The sequence below is a fragment of the Macrotis lagotis genome, chromosome 1 (assembly GCF_037893015.1).
Source record: "Macrotis lagotis isolate mMagLag1 chromosome 1, bilby.v1.9.chrom.fasta, whole genome shotgun sequence".
In the NCBI taxonomy this organism is placed as follows: Eukaryota; Metazoa; Chordata; class Mammalia; order Peramelemorphia; family Peramelidae; genus Macrotis; species Macrotis lagotis.
Genome location: NC_133658.1, coordinates 310,901,418 through 310,924,661, shown reverse-complemented (window position 1 = coordinate 310,924,661; position 23,244 = coordinate 310,901,418). Strand labels below are relative to the sequence as shown.

Sequence of the window (23,244 nt, the reverse complement as noted above, 5' to 3'; positions counted from 1 at the left end):
CTTCTCAAACCCTTCCCTAATCTAATCCCTTTACCTAATCCCCACATTTTTTAACTGATCATATATAAAACATGTATATATATGTTATTTATATATATATGAGTGTATGTGTACATACACACACACACACACACACACACACACAAGTTTCCTGATTTCATTAATCTAGACACTGATTGGCATATGAAAGCCTTCTAAACTTGAGTCCGCAGATCTAAACATGGTTCTTTAGATATGGTCTAGCCAAAGTAGAGTAGAGCATAGCTATCCCCTCTTTCAGGAAGGTATGTTTCTCTCAATGTGGTCCAAAATTGCATCGGTCACATTATGCTGCTGACTCTTAATGAGACTGTAATTCACTGAAAAGCCCAGACTTTTTTTTCCAAATAAACTGATCATTGATCTTTAGTTACCCAACCTACATCTTGTACTTATGAAATTAATTTTTAAATGCAAATGTTAAGAGGTAGCTAGATAGTGTAGGGAATAGAGCACCTGCCTGAAGTCAGGAGGACCTGACTTTAAACTAGACCTCAGACACTTACTAGCTGTGGGACCCTGGACAAGTCCCAGTCTCAGTTGCCTCAATAAAATGATCATAGACTTTGACATTTAATTTTAGTGAAATTTCATCTTGATAATCTCAGTTTAGTGCTCTAATTTGTAAAAATCTTTTTGGATCATGTTTCTGTTGATAGTATATTGGCTATCCTTCCAGTCTGCCTGACAATTTGATGAATAAGCCATCTGTGTCTTTTTTGAAGTCATTCTTAAAAGTGTTAAATAGCACAGGGCCAAACAGATTCCTGGGGACTCCACTGGGGAACCTCCACTGAGGATAGAGACCTCATCCATACCTTCTTTCAAATCATGAATGAGAAATGTGTGCAGCATAGAACTAGAGGCATACCACACTAGAAACCTCCTTAGAATTTCTGTTTTTAATTAATATTCTATCAATTTCTCTTCCTTGCCAAAAATAAATGACAACTACTGTTATTCAGATTGCACAGATCAATTTCCATGAAACAAGTAAACAAAGAAATAAAGCATAGGAGTGATTGAGTCAAATATGAATGACTTCTTAGAAAGCATATGCTCATTTAAGCAAGTCATTTATCATTGCTTTTCCCATAATAACAGATATTATCTTATAATCTGTTACTCATCTTTACTACATGGTAATTTATCAGACTTCTAACATAATACAGAACTAGATCTATGCTATGGAGTCATCCTATGGATGACACTACCTCAAAATGAAGGTTGGTTTTTTTTAAGTTTTACATTGACTAAATTCTCTAGGATAGAATAAAAGAAAAACCCCTCTCATCAATTTATTCTATAATTATGATGTGCTTCTCCTTTAGTTTTTAGGTGAACCAAAATGTGTTTTGCAATTTATAATATCCAAAATGGATGGTTTTTTGCATTTAGAAATGTTGCAAGTCATGACAAACTTCCTTGAGGCTGATACATATATCTCTTGGAGAAGATGAGCCTCTCTAACTCCATTTGTACAGAGCAACTTAGACCAACCAGGCAGAGGTTGTAGGAGATATCCACACAAATGAAGTCATAGATCTCTCAAAATATTAAAGTGGGCACAACTAGGTGGCACAGTAGATAGAGCACTGGCCCTGGCATCAAAGTATGAAACTGTATTATTTTTTCTTTTTTTTAGGTTTTTTTTTGCAAAGCAAATGGGGTCAAGTGGTTTGCCCAAGGACACACAACTAGGTAATTATTAAATGTCTGAGGCAGGATTTGAATCCAGGTACTCCTGACTCCAGGGCCGGTATTCTATCCACTGCGCCACCTAGCCGCCCCCTAAAGTGTATTATTGAGAATAATTATATACTCAACTGAAGTCAGAGACCCAGAGTTGCAATTGAATGTGAATTGTAATACAATGGAATAATAATAATGCATTTATTAATTATATGACTCTTGAAAGTTTACAAAGGGTTTTCTTCACAATAAGGCTGTGGTAGGCAGAGCAAGAATTAGTATCACCATTTTGCTAAAGGGGAAATTGAAGTTGAGAAAAGTAAAATGATTTTCCTATAGTCAACACAACTTCTAAGTATTAGAACCAGAACTTGAACGCAGATCCTATTCCATATGAAGTGCTCTTTCTATTATATTATATTACAATGTTGAATTTCTAGAATTAGGAGAAATTTTGTGTTTAGGCAGAATAAAGCCATACCAAAGTTTAAATCAAAAGTATACTTGAATTATTTGTTCTCGTCTTATAGTTCTATATCCGTGGTTATACTGTTAATAAAAATTTATTTATGTTAATATTACTTTTCTTTATTACAGACAAACCAAAACCCCCCCACTAGTTTAAATGTTAAAATCTTTAAACCATTTAGTGAGGGATCTAGTACCTTACCAAAGAATAACACTTTAACCTACTAAATTTTTTAAAATCTTGGGGAATTTTTTGTCTCTCACAAGCTCTATTTTTACTATAAAATATTTATTGTTCCTAGGAACACATGGTAGATATGCATCATTGATGAATTTTGTCTTTTATTGTTTACCCTCCTGACACAATTAATCTATACAACAAGACTAGAATCAGAGAAGAACAAGTTCGTTTTTGAATCTTGAGCATTTTTCTTTGGTCTGCAGATGTTGGCTGAACAGACGTCAAATCGATGGATCTCTAAATAGAACACCCATGGGCTTCTATGACAGGGTGTGGCAGATCCTGGAGAGAACACCCAATGGTATCATTGTAGCTGGAAAACATTTGCCTCAGGTAAAGTCCTGCTATATTTATGTTTGGAGTTTCTCCTGTGAGGTAAGACACTAAAGATGTGAGTCTTATATAAATGATGACATTGTTTTTCCCATCTACAACACAAATAACCTTTCTGCTCCTGGAATTTTAATTGAATTTAAAGGAAATTTTCCAGAATACAGAAAAGAGGAATAATAATAAATCTAGCACATTGTTTTAAACTGATTTCCCCTGATCTGAATTACTTTTTTTCCCCTTTTTCTATAGGAAAGTGAACCATTGTTTTTCAAAATAGACTTGAAAAGTTCTGTGTATACCCCACTTAGAATTTTCATAAAACAACCAGCTACTGCTTGCTTTATTCTTTTGTATTACTGGAATTTATAAGTATTTGCTTAAAGCAAGGAAAGTTTGCATGCCCATGGCTAATCTCCCATAAGCTTTCTCTCTTAATGTTCTGCAGGCAAATGTGGCAGATTCTATGAATGAGGAGTTGCTATTCCCTAGTTATAACTTTGTATTTTGGCTACAATATTAACTATTTAAAGCAATTAAGATCATTGTTAAATATTTAAAACGTTTGAATATACTTCAGTATGCTGGAGAAGTAATTGTGACACTAAGAACAAATATATAAATATAAATATAAATTCTGACCCATAGGTAATAATAAAATGATGATTATGATATTATATACATAATGAATAATTCTATATTAGAAAAATAGAATGATATGTTTGGATGGGGGAAATTACAATAAAACTCTTGCTGAACCTCTGAATATGGAACAATATGTGCTTTCTTTTCTTTTGTGCTAGATTTTTATGGTGCACTTAGCTTCAAGCAACAAAACCAAAGAGATGCATATTTACAATTGTTTATGTTCCAAAATGAATTTTTTTACAGTCTGTACTTGATAGCTTATTAGTTACTTTTCCTATATCCCTTCCTTTTCTATGTTTGTCTTGTAGTCATAGTGTATATATTATTCTTATGCTTCTTATAAAAAAATTACAAAATTTAAAAATATATCTCATTTTTATTATTTTAATGATATTGTAGCATTCCATTTTTAATGGAATTGAAGTGGAAAAATGTATTTTTTTTCATGTGCCAACTATTGGACATTTAGATTGCTTACAATTACAAATAATACTGCTAAATTTATCATTGAATAGATTCTTTTTTCCTTTGAGATAACAGTTTAAGGTATAGACTGAAAGCAGAAATTATTGAGCCAAAGGTTGTATTTATTTGCGTGATTCTTGTGAGCTAAAGCAGGTTTATGAATATTAATGTGTTCAGCACAGTATTATTTATTTGGTTATTCTTGTTTCAGTTCCCAGTTCTTTGTCACAGTTGAGTAGAGAACAAAGCGCTCTGTACTTGAGAGCCTATTTCTTTCCCTCTGTTTGTCCAAAGGAAGAATGTGCTTGGTAGAAATTGGTGGACCTGCCTGCCCACTTCCTCAGTTCCACCCAGAATACACTTAAACTTTCCAGGAAATGAAGCAATTGAACTCAGCCTGTTTCTGTGCTAAGTAGTGTCCTTTCTGTCAGAGGAGAAAATGCTATTTCTTTGCTGGCTTTGTGTATAAATTGACTTCGAAGAACCCATTTCATAGAATAGCATTTTTTTTCTTTCAAGGAAATGGAGGTAGGGGCCAAGAAAAGCTCTTTTCTTTTGAAGACAATTTCATACAGCTACAGCAGTAGCTATTGGTTTTCTTCAACTTAAATTTCTAGTACCTTATCTGGAACCTAGAGCAGAAACAGTAATAGTGAGTAAAACAATCTTGCTGACAAGTTGATTTGAAGGGGGCCTTTTACCTAGTTTCCATTTGAGTATAAAGTATATGCAAACTTCACTAGGTTTATTGGTAAGTTTGCTGTAAATGATCAGAGGAAATAAGAATAATTAAATATATTTTGTAAACTGCAATAATAAATCTGACTCACCTCTCCACTTTCTGCTTAGATTTCCTTAAAGGAGACTCAGTGCCTACTAGGGTAAATTTGTCTTGTTTTTTTCTACATTCATTTGATTTGATGTAAGGATCAGAAGAAGACTCTACTCCTTGGTCTTTCTTACTTTCTCAAATCCACTGATCCAGTACAGAAAGATGTATTTTCATTTTGTTTTTCTTTCAAAAAACACTTATTTGCTATTTCTGAAAATTAACCTATTTCTGCCTGTTTGTAACACATTTTTGTCATAGAAGTGATCAAACCCTAGAATGAATGACAAATTCAATGGAAGTGTCTTACAGAAGCAGAAGTTGAGTGGCAAGCTAAACCTCTTCTATTAATTTTGAAAATCATTAAATCTCCAATTAGTTGTCTTAATTTTCAGGGCCTCTTTTTGAGTTTTCTAATATTACCCTTTCTATTAAGCAAAAATAAAATAGTAATTCTCTATCAGATACAGAATGCCAGAATTGGGAGAGACCTGAGGGATCAACCCCGGGAATTTTTTTTGTTTTTTTTGTGAGGCAGTGGGGTTAAGTGACTTGCCCAAGGTCACTCACACAGCTAGAAAATTATTAGGAGTCTGAAGTTGGATTTGAACTCAGGTCCTCCTGACTCCATGGCCTGTGCTCTATTCACTGCCCCTCAAACCCAGTTATTTTAAACTATCACACTAGTTAGCAGGTTGACTTCAGAACTGAATGGTCATAAATACAGTTCTATTTTTTTTAATATCCAAAATATCAAAAGATACTATCTAAGTTTTCATGGAAAGAAAAATGTTGCTTAGAGAGTAAAGCACCTTCATTAACTGAAAATCACAAGAAAACAGTAGATATGGAATTTTAATTTTAATTTTCTTTTTCAGCAACCAACTCTATCAGATATGACCATGTATGAAATGAATTTCTCCCTCCTTGTTGAAGACATATTGGGAAATATTGACCAGCCTAAATACAGACAGATCATTGTAGAGGTTTGTACTAATAAATACAGTGTATGAATGAAGAGTTTTTTGTTCACACTAAAAGACAAACAAACAAATGGAAAAAAAAGTATGAGAGTCTGACAAAAACATTTGACAAGGGAGAAGAATTCTTTACCTTTAGAGAAGAAAATGATGAATACAAATTGCAAAGTGTTTTGAACCTTTTCATGAATTGTGTCAAAGGCACAAAGAATAACTAAAACGCTATTAAATCAAGCTTTTTTAGGGACAAAAGGCTTTTTGGTCACACACACACACACACACACACACACACACACACACACATATACCTTTCTTCTCAGTACCTTGCCTAGCATGGTTCCTTGTACTTTATAGATTTATAATAAGTGTTTAAAAGAATAAATGAAATTTTGTCATAAAAATTACAAGGAAGCATTTTTTAAAATTAAGTTTTTAAAATTTAAAAATACACATACATGGGTTACCATTTAAAAACATAATCTGCCCCTTATATACAAAAGATTGGAGAATTAGGTAAATAATAGAAATCTTGGCCTCATTCTACCTCCCGTTTAGGGAATCCATTATCCCTCCTTCCCCCCAAAGTCAGAACATATACGCTGCCTTTCCTGCAACACTAGTCTTCTCCCTCCTTCACTAGAGATTGGGTAACATTCATCCAATAGATTCTTAATCTATAGGTGGAGGAGCCTTCAGAGGCCATCTAGTCTAATTCACTCTTTTTTTTTTTTACAGAGCAGAGAAGCAACTTACTTCTACCATAACTATGAAGTAGCATACATTATAGTAGTAATGGCAGAACAAGAATTCAAATCCTGGTCTTGTACTCAAAATTTTCTTTTTTCTTCCTTATTCTGCCAAGTTGTTGTAGTTGGGCTATAATTTCACCCTCCCCCCTTCATAGATAGGGAATCCCTGAAAGGTTCTGTAAATATGTAACCCTTTTCTATAGCATCTGCACCATCAGTATCTCCAAACCAAGGGCCACAACGCCCAGGAGGGTTGACTCTATTGAGAATTTCTCATATGCAGTGGTGGGATTCAAATAAATTAACTACTGATTCTCTGCCCAAATGACCATTTTAAATTTACAAAATATACTGAAATGTATTTAATACTAAAATAAGAACAATAAAAGAGAATACATAAAACTAGATTATGTTATATTACAGTAAGCAAATGTATCCTTATGAAGAGAAAGCAGCCAGGCTGCCAATGTTGGAACATGTACAGAACTAAAACTCATTCTATCTGTTCTCTTTTTTTTTCTTCTACTTCTATGGCTTCCAAAATGGGCAATAAGATAACCCTTAAAATCTATATTTCTATTGTTCATTGTGTCCTAGCTTCCTATTGGTTTCACCATTCAGGGAATATGAGTGTACTCATCGTATCTTGGGGGAATTTGGGGTTTAACACAAAGAGGAAACAAATGACAGCTTGTCACCCCCCGGTTGTTTGACACTTTTTCTCTTTATGTTATATGTTAGTTTATAAAAGTAACAAAAATGAGGGAATTAAAATGTAATATTTCAACAAAGCTATAATAAGTTTTAAAAAATGAATAAGGTGGCTAGGTGGCGTAATGGATAAAGCACCGGCCCTGGAGTCAGGAGTACCTGAGTTCAGATCCAGCCTCAGACACTTAATAATTACCTACCTGTGTGACCTTGGTCAAGCCACTTAACCCTGTTTGCCTTGCAAAAAACCTAAAAAAATAAAAATAAAAAAAGAAATTAATAAAAATATTACAAGCATAGATTCTTCAATTTTTTTCACCCATAGACAAAATGAATATTACTATGGGCACTTAGAAAACACTATTGAGCAGATGAATGTTAAAAAAGAGTAAGAAATATAAATTTGTAATTTTCACATTGGGCAGTTACCCAGACTCCCACCTTAGAGAGAACCCTAAGTTTAAGTGCCATTTTTAACAAAAAAGTCAATGAAGCCATTGTAAAATTAGGTATTAGTTCCGCTGAACTGCTGTGAACTGATTGCTCATATGGAAACAAGACATATTCCATTCACTGTAGCAATGTTCAATTTTCCATCATTTAAACTCTCTACCTATAGGGGCATTCAGGTTTCCTTCAATGGAAACTTTGAAATTCTGGAATGTGTTTCCACTGTGCTTGATTTTTGCTCTTAGAACTGTGCCTTTGCTATGGAGAAATGATGTAGCATAAAATTTGTTCTTATATATTTAGAATTATTATGAACTTCTGAGTGATAATTGCCCTGCTTCCCTTCTTCCCCTCCCCCCCAGATCTATTTATGAACAGTGATTCTCATTTACAGTTCAGCTTCACTGACACTTTTTCATCAGCATTTATAAAGCAGGCAGGTTTTTTTGGTTTTTTGCTTTTTAGGTTTTTGCAAGGCAAATTGGGTGAAGTGGCTTGCCCAAGGCCACATAGCTAGGTAATTATTAAGTGTCTGAGACCGGATTTGAACCCAGGTACTCCTGACTCCAGGGCCAGTGCTTTATCCACTACGCCACCTAGCTGCCCCAAAAGCAGGCAGTTTTAAAGATATGCTACTTATATCAAAGTAAGATCCTAAAACTATAGTGTTCTTGAGCCAGCATTCCATTTCGTTTTTAATTTTTTCCCTATTCCTAACTGCTACTGCTTCTCTTGCAGGTAACTTCCTTAGCCACCATAACAATTAGCACAGATTAAATAGTCTCACAGTTGGAAAGGACCTCCTAAACTATCTGACCCAACCCATACCTAATTAGGTATGGTGCAATATTTTCAACAAGTGGTCATCTAATATTTTCTTGAAGGCCTCCAACAAAAAGAAATCTCTCCCACAATAGTCTATTCTACTTTTTGGTAGTTCTAGTTGCTGGGAAGTTTTCTCTCACAAACCTATACTTGACTCTACAGCTTTCAATATTACTGGTTATTTTATTTTTCTTCTGTGGAAAGGCAGAACAAATCTAATGCCTCTTCCATGAGATAGCCATGAAATATTTAAAGGGACACTTATTATGTCCCTACTAAATTTTTTTCAGACTTAGCATTCCTATTTCCTTCAACCAATCCTTTGAACAATGTCATGAACGTTATGACCATTTACCATCCTGGTTGCCAATCAGTGTTATCCAAAGAATGCCCAGAAGTAAACATACTCCAGATGACTAACCATGACATGTATTAGGTGACTCTCTTAATGCAGCCCAAGATTACATTAGTATTTTTAACTGCATTGTTAAACTATTTCTTTTTTAGGTTTTTGCAAGGCAATGGGGTTAAGTAGCTTTCTCAAGGCCACAGAGCTAGGTAATTAAGTGTCTGAGGCTGGATTTGGACTCAGGTCCTCCTGAGTCCAGGGCTGGTGCTCTATCCACTGCACTACCTAGCTACCCCCCATGTTAACTATTGATACAAATTTAAATTGAAGTCCACCAAACCCTCCAGACTTTTCTTAAATAGATCAGCTATTAAACTATGCCTTCCCATACATTTGTCAAGTTGATTTTTGATGCCATATTTTATCCTAATTAAACTCCATCTTATTACATTCATCCCAATGCTGTATCCCATCAGATTCCTTTTGAATCTTGACCTCCTAGCTCTGTGTCATCTACAAATCTGATAAGTATGCCATTATTGTGTTTATTCAAATCTTTGCTTAGATCATAACTCTTTTGAGACAAATCAGAGATTATTGGGAGCATTCCACAAGAGTGAGGCACTCCAAAATTTAATTCGGGATATTCCAAGTCCTCTTAATTGCACTAGAATACAGCTTAAATATTTCCATTTTTGTCCATAAGAATAGCATGAGGGACTTTGTTAGTTCCAGACTACTAAGTTTTAGACACATTGTGATCTGTATTGAAGAAAGAAGTTTCTTCAGTGGGGGGGGGGGGTTCCTGATACTGATAAAAATCATAGTCTGGTTAAAAACAAAACCATTAAGATGTCAAAAAAAAAAGGCATGTCATGGACCTGTAACAATACTATGAGAATCATTTGGACAACACAAAGGGATTCTTAACTATCCTGGAGAAAAGATAATGGAGGAGAGGATGAGATGATGCTCAAGGACAACAGAACAGGAAAATGTATTGTTACTTTGTTTTCTCTGTGAAAGAATATGATTTTCATACTAAAAATTGTTAAATTTTGAGTTAGCTATATCTATAGCATTCTCCTAATTTACCTGTCTATTAACCTTGAAAAAATAAAGAATAAAGAGCTTAGGCTGTCATGACCTGTCCTTCATGAAGCCTACTGATCTTTTGGTGATTCTCTTTTTCTAGTTATTAAGTGGCCTTTCCTTTAATTATACACTCTAGAATTTTGCCTAGAATCAAAACTGATCTGTGATGAAGTCAATTTGAAAAATCTACTACTTTCTATATAGTAAAAATTTGAACATTTATCTATTTCAAGTCCTATAGCACACTCCCATTTCCCATGGTCTTCAAAAGATCACTGGCTCTGTTCATATCTGCCAGTTCTTTGGAATCCTGAGATATAATTTATGTGGCCTGGTGACAAACTCATCAAGGAATAGCTAGGTACTCACTATTATTTCACTGTCTTAGTTTCAAATCCCTATTCACCATTTTTATTTTATGCTTTTTAGTGTGAAAATCATTTTCCTTCACAGAGAAAACAAAATAAGAATTGAACAGCTTTCCTTTCCTGTTCCATTAGCTTAATTTGGTTCTTTCCCCACAATGATCTTCTTTTCTCTAAGATAACTAAGAATCCCTTTACATTACTCTAGTACTTCTCATTGTGTTGTTATGGGACTCTGTTTTTGATATCTTTACTGGGTGTTTTTGTTGTTGGTTGTGTATAGGTGTGTGTTTTACAGACTGATTTTCATCAGATCCAGGAACCCATAGTATGGAAGCTTATTCCATCAATACATATTCCATCAACTTTTTTTTCTATCTTAGCATCTCAGTGAGTACTGAGAGGTTGAGTGACTTTCCCATGGTGACATATATATCAAAAACAGAATACCAGATGAATTTCAGTTAGGAAATCTGAAACCTAGTTATTCCACAGATGCACAGTATGGCTCAATTATAATAGCAGTAATGGCACAATTTCTTTCCTCTTACAGTTTATAGCTTAAACCATATAGTAAACAAATATATCCTAAACTAGTATAAAAACATTTAACTAATAGGGTTTTTACATTTATACCTCATGATGGTCATAGATAAGCACATGTGGGTTCCAGACACCAGTACAATTACTTTTAATCTTTAACCACATTTGGAGGGGAGGAAATGACTTCCCACAGAATTACATTAAATATAGTAAGGACATTAAGACCTGAGCTTCCTATTTGTAATTAAACATTACTTTCTTCCTTCACATCTGTATCCCCAAAATGAACAAAATTGTTCTAATATAACTTTGCTCCAAGCCAAATTCACCTTTAATGAAACAGGCTTCCTCCACCCATCTTTATATAACTGTTCCCTTGTGTCCTTGAACATATTATTTGTTTACCCAATAAGCAATTGTTAGATTTAATTCAATTCTCCATATCAAAAGGCACAGGAACTTATTTATAATTCATCACCTTTTGTCAAAACCATAAGATACCCCAAAACCTATCAAAGGTTCTGACACTGAATGTAGATCGTCATTCTTTAGGTCCTAAAGTTTAGTGTGCTTTTTTTAGGTTCAAGAGAAGCTGTTTTCATGTTGATATGAGAAAATTAAAAATTCTTCCATATTGAAGGAACTTAATAATCTACTTGCAGAGTTAGAAAAATTTCCAAGGTGGCCCTGTAGATTTTTGCAAACAACCTCATAAGGAAACCCATTTCTGAATCTCATAAAAATGCATCTGGAGCAGGTAATTTTTGTGTGGCACAAAATGACTTCAGTGCCTTTTTCTTTTCTAGCTATTAATGGTTGTATCAGTTGTACTGGAAAGAAACCCTGAACTAGAATTTCAAGATAAAGTGGATTTGGACAAATTAGTTAAAGAAGCATTTAATGATTTTCAGAAAGACCAGAGCATACTAAAGGAGGCTGAAAAACAGGTAAGTAAAAGAAATAATTGTGTAGGCCATGATGTCATCCAAATTCTTGATTCCTGAATATTCAATTCATGAAAATAGTCTCAAAGAAATGCTAATGGCATATGTATTTTAAATAACCTTTTATTTCTATGTAGTCATGTTTTCCTATCTCAGAATGATGAATTAACATTATGTTTAAGAAATAGTCAGTTTGTGAAACTGAATCAAAACCATGTAAAATGAAGAAAAGCCCCTTTATGTTTAACCATTATAATTATTTATTATGCAGAAGAGCTGCAGGTTTGGAGAAGCTGTTAAATTAAGTTCTGGGTGATAGGATATTGGGAATGGGAATTTCTGCTATTATAGAACATAACTCCTTTGAGCCTCCCTGTTTAATATACTTTGTACTTATCTACAGAAATTCTACCTACAGAAACACAAATGATCAGTAAACAGGCAACCACTGAAAATGTAGTCACTTATCTTTGCTCTGTAAATTACTCAGAAACATGAGAAGGCAAGGACTTGAGAAATAATAATAACAGTCATAGCTGGCATCTATATCTCTTGGCTTCCTTCGTGTCTTATCTAAAATCTACCTTCTAAAGGAAGAGTTCCCCAGGTCCTTTTAATGCTAATCCCTTTACTCTGTTGCTTATTTCCTATTTATCCCATGTATAGCTTGTTTGTACATATTTGTATGTTGTCTCTCCTCCATTAGACTGTGAGTTCCTTGAGGGAACTTGCCTTTCTTTATATTCCCTGCACAAAGAAAACTCTTAATAAAAACTTTTTTGATGCTTGACTGACAATTGTATAGTGTTTCTCCCCCCCTCCCATATAGACTGATTTTTATGCTTATCCTATCAGTCCTTTATAAAATAAAACCAAACTATTTGCTTTCTACTTTTCAGGATGACATGACTGCCTTTTATAACACTCCACCACTGGGGAAAAGAGGAACATGCAGTTACTTGACAAAAGTTGTGATGAACCTGTTGCTGGAAGGGGAAGTCAAGCCAAACAACGATGACCCCTGTTTAGTTAGCTAATAAAGACAGTAGAAGACTCTTTGTTTAGTTAGTGTTAGATGTTTTCAGTGTTAGCTGTGACAGACATGTCCCCTTTGAAGCTTAACCCGAAATAATCATGTATATGTTACTACTGGTGAGATCTTTACCATACCATCACTTGAATTAATTGGAATACTGCATGGCACTGCTAGGTAAATTTTGTAGTTAAGAATTTTTAATCAAACAAAATATTCTTGAGTCCATCATGTCTATAGTCATGTTCACTGAATGGCAGAAGCCATGTAACTTGAAAATTAAACTCTGCACAGTACATGATTCTACAATTAATGAAGATGAAACATTGATATTTTATTAAATTCCCTAAATTTAAGGTCATATTTAGGTTTGTGCCAGCTAAACAGAAAGCTTACTCAACAGTGTTGTGTGGATATTAAAAGAATTTATGAGGATGATAAACTTTTATCTTATGCATGAACATTATCATGCTAGATGTTAATATAAATTTAAAATCAGAGTAAGAAAGAGAATAATATTTTGGTGTCACAGATGACATTTTAATCATGTATGAAGTATACTGAAGCTATTGTAAAATTGTTACTTTGTGAAAATGAATGTGGTTTCATATTTTAATTCCCTCAACATAAAGTAAAGAGATAAACACAAAGTAATAATGAATCTGTACTTTCCAAAGTATTCTCTTTAAATTTCAACCATATTTAGGACTTCTGTGGAGTTGTTTGGAAGTTTGTTTTAATTATGGGACTTTGTACCCAGTGTGGACTGGTAAAAATTAATTACAACTTATTAAAGTAGTTTTTGTGTTTATTAAATTACTTCCAGGAGACCTTCTGTTTTGTGAAAATTAAATATTTTTATTTATTTGAAGATAACTCTAGATGGCATGGCTGAGAATCAGAGTCTGTGTGTGTGTGTGTGTGTGTGTGTGTGTGTGTGTGTGTGTGCACACACAAACAAATTCACTCCTTTTAACTCATTTCACCAGCAATTCGCACCAACAGAACTCATTTTTTCTCTTCCCATTTTAGGATCTAAATGTGTTACGCAAAAAGACAACTATATTCTCCTACCAAATAGTCTCAAGTGATGCCTTCTTAAGTATTAGATAAATATTACATTTATTTCATTCTTAAATGCCATTAAGTTTATCAAAATAAATAATAGTGCATTTTAACAGATGGGTCTTGAGAGAAGTGATTGGCAAATCACCACAACCACACAACTAATCAGAGGAGAACCAGAAAATGAACCAGTTCGCTTACATTTTTTACAATTTAATTTTAAAGGTTTGTAGAGACCTTTTGTCTGAACAACTTATTTTGATAATTAAGGGAACTGAGACCCAGTCTGTTTCTGGAAAGTTCAGAAAGCTTTCCATAAACACTTGTTGAAATTTAAAGGAAAGTTAGTTATTTTGATAATTTAAAATATATATATATATATATATAATTGGCTAAGCAGAGTATCCAAATAATATCAGATATAATTTGAAAATTTACATTTCTTGAATGACTCATAAGAGATAAACTTTTTAGGGTTCCCCCCAACTAGTTGTTTAAATGCTACATTTTCAAAATTCATAAGGAAGAGATTTTCTTATATCAAGAAAGAAGTTTAGAATATAAGCACTATATGCATCTACATTGTATCTTTGTGAAATTAAGAATTCAGTATCTTGAAATATCTCTCTTGTTATCAGAAAATCTTGAGATATAAACCTCTCTGGAAATCAATATTCACATTCTAATTAGAGTGGGGGAACATAACATGAATCAGGACATAGGGATCCTCAGCATTTTTAGTCTCGTTTGGCCTATAGAATCAAAATATTTTAACAGCTGCACCAGAAACTGAGTGAAATTATTAGCACATTTATTGAAGCATGACAAGATTTAAATCTGATTTATGTTTTCCTCTGACAGATTTACTGAATATATTTATTTTACAGAATAATACCTGTTAGAAACTCTTGAATGAATTGCAACTTAAATTAAACTTTACTTAGTGGCTTCTCCCACTTTTTCTGCTATTTTACCTAATAACTTTCAATGTCTAGTTTGGTTTCTAAAATCTAAGGCATAGGATCTGATTGCAAATGGTGTTAAGGTCACTTGTATTGTAAATGATCAACTTGTAGTTCATCATGAGATTGCTCAGAGCTCTCTTCTTAAAATTATTTAAAAAAAAAGACTTGGAAACATTTTCCCTTCTAAGAGGAAAACATAAAACCTGTACTAAGAATAAAAGTAGATGCAAAGTGATAAAATATATTAACTGAATTGATAAATTTGAATTGAGGGAATAAAAAGAGAAATTCTCATATGCTTTGTGGCAGGCAGGGTCAACCTAAACTGTATGTCGAAGTTTGACTGTCCACCCCTGAACATTAATTTCCCTGAATTAAGGGATTGCAAAATGAGATGATTTATGCCAAAGGACTTTGTAAAGATAAAAGAAAGCTATCTGTTTGTCTACATGCACATAAGCTATTTCCCACCTTTTTAATATGATCTCATTTGGCATGAATTTCTTTTCAGATTTAATTTTAGACTCTCAACCCTGAAAAATGACCAAGTAATATTGTTTCAAGTTACTTCAAAGAAATAACAAATCTGTTTCCTTTCTTGGATCTGTGAATGAATGAATGCAACTATCTCATGGTCTCACATATTCCTGAAGCATCCACTGTGTATCAACCCTAGTCTATATACCCTGGTGTGATGTGAGATGACTTCTGATATGTATGTTGAGAACAGAAAACATCATAAGTTAAAGACTCTTTAGGCCAATAAAGATCCAGGGAGCTGTTTTGCCCAAAAGAGGGAAACTGGAATTTGTAAGACCCCCAAATCATGTTTTTTCATCTGCAGCAGTTTTCTCTCCTCATATAATGTCAAGAAATATATCTACCCTAATAGAAAAACAGATTATAGCTATATCTTCCTAAAAATACTCTGGGGGTTCATGAAAGTACTAGAATTCACAGGGTATGTGTATTTTAGTCTCTTTTATTAAGCCCACAATAAAATGAAAGTGGAGAAATTCGATCATGTTAGAGTCACTCATCACCAGGTACCCAGCGTAGCGTGTTAATGTACTGAAGTCTAAGGGTTGGCAATTAGCTCTCTCCTGTGCCAGAATCTTGGGAGTGAACCTGCTAGAGTAGCAAGCTTAAGTAGCAATTGGGGTTCAAATACTAGGTGACCCATTAGTAAAAATTATGGGTTCAGATGGAGTTTAGATCATTTTGAGATGCATTTACTTTTCACATTTGAGGGTACTGTAATCAGAAACCATTCATGCAAAGACCTTCTCTGGCTCCATCATTTTAAACTGGGTCTTCATGAAAAAAAACTGCAGATGACAAAAGCGCAGCTGATGACCTGAGAATTTGGTTGTGGAGATAAGCTTTCAGTTTGGTCAGTCTTGCTTCTTTCAACTTCCAACTGAAAAGAACATCCTGCTTTTCTGGTGAGATAAATCTGAATGGAACTGGCCTATTTTGAATTAAATTAGATTGTTTCTTGTCTCCTCTTCATTTTGCTTAAAAGTGGCAATGTTTGAAGAGCCCTTGATTGATTCAGCCATTTTCAGTCATGTCTGATTCTTTGTGACCCTATTTAAGGTTTCCTTGGTTTGCTATTTCCTTCTCTAGCTCACTTTCTCATATGAGGAAACTGAAGCAAAAAGAATGATGAGTCCTCCTGACCCCTAGGCCTAGCACTCTATTCTCTGCACCAACAACAACAACAACTTCATTTTGCTCAAAAGAGGAGGTAGTATTTGAGAAATTCTTGTTTTATAAGAATCCAATTTAATATTCAAATGTTTTTCTATATTTGTCTTTTTGTTCTCTAAACCTATGATAAAGGACAGGAATGAATATTTTATTATTGCCATTATTATTTTATAGCTTAATGAGTGAAGGTTTGCCAAGTTAATAGAGTGCCATAGTTCTACTGATTTTTTTTAAACTCATTAGCCTGGATATTCCCTCCACTGATTCAGATCACAACCCAGGCTTTTCTTCTTATTCTTGTCCATGTTCACCAGAAGACAACTATAGAGAATTCACTTTATTTGAGGAAAGCCTTCCTATGGTTCTTAAAATATTTTCTGGCTACAAGTGCAACTCTCAGGCTATTACCTGTTCTTCTTTATTCTCATTTCATAACTAGTCCATTGCCTTTTCTGTCATACATGACTTTGATGCCAATAAAATATGAATAATTAAAATCAATAATATTTGGCCTGCACCTGAACTTTTTTTATTTTGCTAGGTCTTCTTGCTACTGAACTGTGAGAAATCCTTAATGGCTTAATTTCTTGGCTCTCTACAATCATGACTATGCTCTCTTCCCTTCCAGCTCCCCATTAAGTGTTCTACTCCTTCCTTCATTAGATGTAAACACCTTAAGGGCAGGAGCTACCTAATTTTTCTTAAAATTATACCCCAGCATTTAGGACAGTGTCTAACACATATAAATGTTCAGAAATATTAATGCTAATAATTCACATACATCTCTATTCTCTCCATGAACTTATGGATTCTTATGGCTTCAAATAGGACTGCCAAGTTAATAAATCTCTTTCTAGGCATGTATCTAAGGTTCTCCACTGGGCATTTTCAGCTTCTCAAACTCAGCAATAGCCCCTTTGATGTCCTTGCTAACTTCTCTTTCCCCTCATCTCCCCCTGCATGCATGGACTAATCTTCCTTCAACACCACTTTAGTCATGCCAATAAATATTTATTAAGGACCTACTAAGTATCCAGCTCTGTGCTCTAATTTATTTTGCTTGGCTTTCAATCTGCCTCCACTCTAACTCTCCAGGCTTATTTCCCAGGACTCCCTAAAGCATCCTCTCCACACCAATGCTGTGGACCCTTTGTGATCATTTGGGGCCTTCTTGGTCCCACACTTGGAATGCCTTTTTTGTTCTTTTCTTTCCAAATATCTCTCCTTTGAGAGAATGTGCTCTACCATATCTTCTCCAATTTTCAATATTCCAGTGAGCATTGAACATACCCTTTTCTAAAATGCTTTCAGCATTTCACATCAATCTGCACTTAAGAACAGGCTATCTTGAGTTGTATACTATTTCACAAAAATGCTTCTTACATTTTCAGTTAAATTATAAGCCACTTGAGGACAGAGGTCGTATCTATTTACTCCATTCATTTCTTCTCAGAAAATGACACATTTGTCTGGACTCTGGTTCTCAATGAGAAACCATCCACTACCAAACAAATTGTGAACTATTCTGTATAAATAGTTTTAGTAATCTGATAATAGAGATGGTGACTGACTTGCCCAGAATCACAGTGATACCAGCCATTCTTTTTTTATTAAAGATTTTATTTATTTTGAGTTTTACAATTTTCCCTCTAATCTTACTTCCCTCCCCACACCCCCCACAGAAGACAATTTGCCAGTCTTTACATTGTTTCCATGGTATACTTTGATACAAATTGAGTGTGATAAGAGAGAAATCATATCCTTAAGGAAGAAACATAAAGTATAAGAGATTGCAAAATCAGACAATAAGATATCAGGGTTTTTTCCTAAATTTAAAGAAATAGTCCTTGGTCTTTGTTAAAAGTCTGCAGTTGTTTCTCTGGATAAAGATGGTATTCTCCATTGCAGAGAGCTCCAAATTGTCCCTGACTGTTGTACTGATGGAATGAGCAAGTCCATCAAGGTTGATCATCACCCCCATGTTGCTGTTGGGGTGTACAGTGTTTTTCTGGTTCTGCTCATCTCATTCACCATCAGTTCATGCATATCCCTCCAGGCTTCACTGAATTCCCATCCCTCCTGTTTCTAATAGAACAATAGTGTTTCATGACATACATATATACCACAGTTTGCTAAGCCATTCCCCAATTGAAGGACATTTACTTAATTTCCAATTCTTTGCCACCACAAACAGGGCTGCTATGAATATTTTTGTACAAGTGATGTTTTTACCTTTTTTCATCATCTCTTCAGGGTATAGACCCAGTAGTGGTATTGCTGGATCAAAGGGTATGCACATTTTTCGTTGCCCTGTTCCAAATAGCTCTCCAGAAGGGTTGGATGAATTCACAGCTCTACCAACAGAGTAATAGTGTCCCAGATTTCCCACAACCCTTCCAACAATGATCATTATGCTTTCTGATCATATTGGCCAGTCTGAGAGGTGTGAGATGGTACCTCAGAGAAGATTTAATTTGCATTTCTCTGATAAGTAATGATTTAGAACAATTTTTCATATGGCTATGGATTGCTTTGATCTCCTCTTCTGTAAATTGTCTTTCCATTTCCTTTGAACATTTGTCAGTTAGGGAATGGCTTGTTTTTTTGAAAATTTGACTCAGTTCTCTGTATATTTGAGAAATGAGTCCTTTGTCAGAAACATTAGCTGTAAAGATTGCTTCCCAATTTACTACATTTCTTTTGATCTTGGTTACAGTGGTTTTGTCTGTGCAAAAGCTTTTTAATTTAATGTAATTGAAATCATCTAGTTTGTTTTTAGTGATGTTCTCCATCTCTTCCTCAGTCATAAACTGCTTCCCTTTCCATAGATCTGACAGGTAAAACTAGTCCTTGATCTTCTAATTTGCATATAGTATTGTTTTTATGTCTAAATCCTGTATCCATTTGGATCTTATCTTGGAATAGGGTGTGAGATGTTAATCTAATCTCAGTTTCTTCCATACTAACTTCCAATTTTCCCAGCAGTTTTTATCAAAGACAGGGTTTTTATCCCAATAGCTGGACTCTTTGGGTTTCTCAAACAGCAGATTACTATAAATCATTTCCTGCTATTGTACCTAGTCTATTCCACTGGTCCACCACTATATTTCTTAGCCAATACCAGACAGTTTTGATGACTGATGCTTTATACTATATTTTTAGATCAGGTAGGGCTAAGCCCCTTTCTTTGTGACTTTTTATTTTCTCCATATGAATTTACTTACAACTTTTTTCTAATTCATTAAAGTAATTTTTTGGAATTTTGATTGGTATAGCACTAAACAGGTAGTTTAGTTTTGGTAGAATTGTCATTTTTATTATATTAGCTCAACCTATCCATGAGTGGTTGATGTTTTCCCAGTTATTTAAATCTGATTTAATTTGTGTGAGAAGTGTTTTATACTTGTTTTCAAAGTTTCTGAGTCTGCCTTGGCAAATAGACTCCCAGGTACTTTATATAATCTAAGATTACTTTGAACGGGATTTCTCTTTCCAGCTCTTCCTGCTGTATCTTGCTAGTCATATATAGAAAAGTTGAGGATTTATGAAGGTTTATTTTATATCCTGCAATTTTACTAAAATTGCTAATTGTTTCCAGTAATTTTTTGGATGATTTCTTGGGATTCTCTAGGTATACCATCATGTCATCTTCAAAGGGTGAGAGTTTTGTTTCTTCCTTCCCAATTCTAATTCCTTCAATTTCTTTTTCTTCTCTAATTGCTGAAGCTAACATTTCTAATGCAATATTGAATAGTAGTGGTGATAATGGGCACCCTTGTTTCATCCCTGATCTTATTGGGAATGCCTCTAGCCTATCCATGTTGAATATAATGCTTGTTGATGGTTTCAGATAGATAGATACTGCTTATTATTCTAAAGAATAGTCCGTTTTTTCCTACACTATCTAGTGTTTTTAGTAGGAATGGGTGCTGTATTTTACCAAAAGTTTTTTCAACATCTAATGATAAGATCATATAATTTCTGGTAGGTTTGTTGTTGATATAATTGATTTTATTAACAGTTTTCCTAATATTGAACCAATGCTGCATTCCTGGGATGAATCCTACTTGGTCAAAATGTATTATTCTAGTGATAACTTGTAATTATTTTGCTAAGATTTTATTTAAGATTTTTGCATCTATATTCATCAGGGAGATAGGTCTATAATTTTCTTTCTCTGTTTTAACTCTTCCTGGTTTAGGTATCAGCACCATATTGGTTTCATAGAAAGAGTTAGGCAGAGTTTCGTCTTCCCCTATTTTTCCAAAGAGTTTATATAGAATTGGAACCAATTGTTCCTTAAATGTTTGGTAGAATTCACTTGTGAATCCATCAGGCCCTGGGGATTTTTTCTTAGGGATGATGGCTTGTTGAATTTCTTTTTCTGAGACAGGGTTGTTTAGGTATTTAGTCTCCTCTTCATTTAACCTGGGCACTTATATTTTTGTAAATATTCATCCATTTCACTTAGATTGTCAAATTTGTTGGCATAGAGTTGGGCAAAATAATTCCAAATTATTACCTTAATTTCTTCCTCATTGGTGGTGAGTTCACCTTTTCCATTTATGATACTAGCAATTTGGTTTTCTTTCTTTTAATCAAATTGACCAGAGGTTTATCAATTTTATTGTTTTTTTTTCATAAAACCAAATTTTGGTTTTATTTATTAATTTGATAGTTTTTGTTTTTGAATTTATTAATTTCTTCTTTAATTTTTAAAATTTCTAATTTTGTATTTAATTGAGGATTTTTTAATTTGTTCTTTCTCTAATTTTTTTAGTTGCATATTTAGTTCATTGATTTCCTCTTTCTCTAATTTATTCATGTAAGCATTTAAAGATATAATATATCCCGACAGCCACTTTGAGTGAATCCCATAGGTTTTGGTATGTTGTTTCATTATTGTCTTTATCTAGGATAAAAAAAAATTAATTCTTTCTACAATTTGTTGTTTGATCCACTCATTCTTTAAAATGAGGTTATTCAGTTTCCAGTTAATTCTGGGTCTATATCTCCCTGATCCAATATTACATATGATTTTTATTGCATTGTGATCTGAGAAAGATGTATTCACTACTTCTGCCTTTCTGCAGTTGATCATTAGGTTTTTATGTCCTAGTACATGGTCAGTTTTCGTATAAGTGCCATGTATTGCAGAGAAAAAGGTATATTCCTTTCTATCCACATTCAATTTCCTCCATAAGTCTATTGTATGTAGTTTTTCTAACAATCTATTTACCTCCTTAACTTCTTTCTAGTTTATTTTATGATTCAGTTCATCTAGATCTGATAGTGGGAGGTTGAGGTCTCCCACTAGTAGAGTTTTGCTGTTTATGTCTTCCTGTAGTTCTTTCAGATTCTCCTCTAAGAATTTGGGTACTGTCCCACTGGGTGCATATATATATTCAATATTGAAATGACTTTATTGTTTATGGTACCTTTTAGGAGGATAAAGTTTCCTTCCTTATCTCTTTTAATGCTATCTATTTTTGCTGCTGCTTTGTCTGAGATAAGGATTGCTACCCCTGCTTTTTTTACTTCAGCTGAAGCAAAATATATTTTGCTCCAACCTTTTACCTTTACTCTATATGTATCTCTCTGCTTCAAATGAGTTTCTTGTAAGCAGCATATTGTGGGATTCTGGTTTTTAATCCACTCTGCTATTTGCTTACATTTTAAGGGAGAGTTCATCCCATTCACATTCAAAGTTATAATTACTAACTCTTTATTGCCCTCCATGCTATCTTCCCTCTGTTTGTATTTTTCCCCTTTCCCTTCTTTATCCATATTCCCCAGTATTTTGTTTCTGAATACCACCCCCTTCAGTGTGTTTGCACTCCTATATCCACCCCTCCTCTTTCTTTCTCCTTTCCCTTTTTCCCTGCCTTCTGTTAGTTCCCCTTTTTTCTCCCCCTCCCTGTCTCTGCCCCCTCCCCTTTTCCCCTTTTAGTACTTGAAAGGTTAGATGTTTTTTAAGTCAACTGAGTAGTGTGTAAGTTAACTTTAAGCCAAGTCTGATGAGAATAAGATACAGGTGTTTCTCATCTCTTCTCTTCTTCCCCTCTATTATCATAGGTATTTTGTACCTCTTAGTGTAATGAGATTTACCCCCATTCAATCCCTTCCCTCCTCCCATCTCCTTCCTGTCCCCTTTTTTAAGGAGGTAGTGTTTTTAAATCATTCTATCTAAGTCATAGAAAATTCTAAGTATCCATCACTTTTAGCTAAGTACATTCTATCTAATAGAGTTACAATTCTTGAGAGTTATTAGAGTCATTCTCCCAAGTAGGGTTATAACTATTTTCATCCCATTGAATAGCAATCTCATGGATAAATCATGAGTGTCCATCACTTCTGGCTAGGTATATTCTCTCTGTTAGAGTTACAATTCTCAAGAGTTATGAAAATCTTTTTCCTATGCTGTGATATAGGCAGTTTCAATTTACTGGATAGCATTTTTTTCCTTTATCCACCTTTTCTTTTTTTACCATTTCATGTATCTCTTGAACCTCCTGTTGGATGTCCAAATTTCCTATTTAGCTCTAGTCTTTTCATCAGGAATTTTTGGAATTCTTCCCTTTTGTTAAATGTCCATCTTTTCCCCCCTGAAAAAGAAGGCTCAGCTTTGTGGGATAGTGGATTCTTGGCTGCATTCCAAGCTCCCTTGCTCTTTGGAATATCTCATTCCAGGCCCTCCGATCCCTTAATGTTGATGCAGCCAGGTCCTGCATAATCCTTACTGTGG

General features: G+C 34.2%; 1 protein-coding gene across 3 annotated transcripts in view; it reads left to right on the top strand.

The window, feature by feature from the left end:
• The window catches only part of PHKB (phosphorylase kinase regulatory subunit beta), a 256,778-nt gene extending 243,224 nt beyond the window's left edge, over positions 1–13,554 (top strand). For all 3 annotated transcript variants that reach the window (XM_074211412.1, XM_074211413.1, XM_074211414.1), the window contains 4 exons: positions 2,644–2,773; positions 5,591–5,698; positions 11,586–11,726; positions 12,623–13,554. In XM_074211412.1, the coding sequence (XP_074067513.1) occupies positions 2,644–2,773; positions 5,591–5,698; positions 11,586–11,726; positions 12,623–12,760 (517 nt within the window). In that variant the 3' untranslated portion in view covers positions 12,761–13,554. The remainder of the gene's footprint in view (positions 1–2,643; positions 2,774–5,590; positions 5,699–11,585; positions 11,727–12,622) is intronic.
• Positions 13,555–23,244: the final 9,690 nt, after the last annotated feature.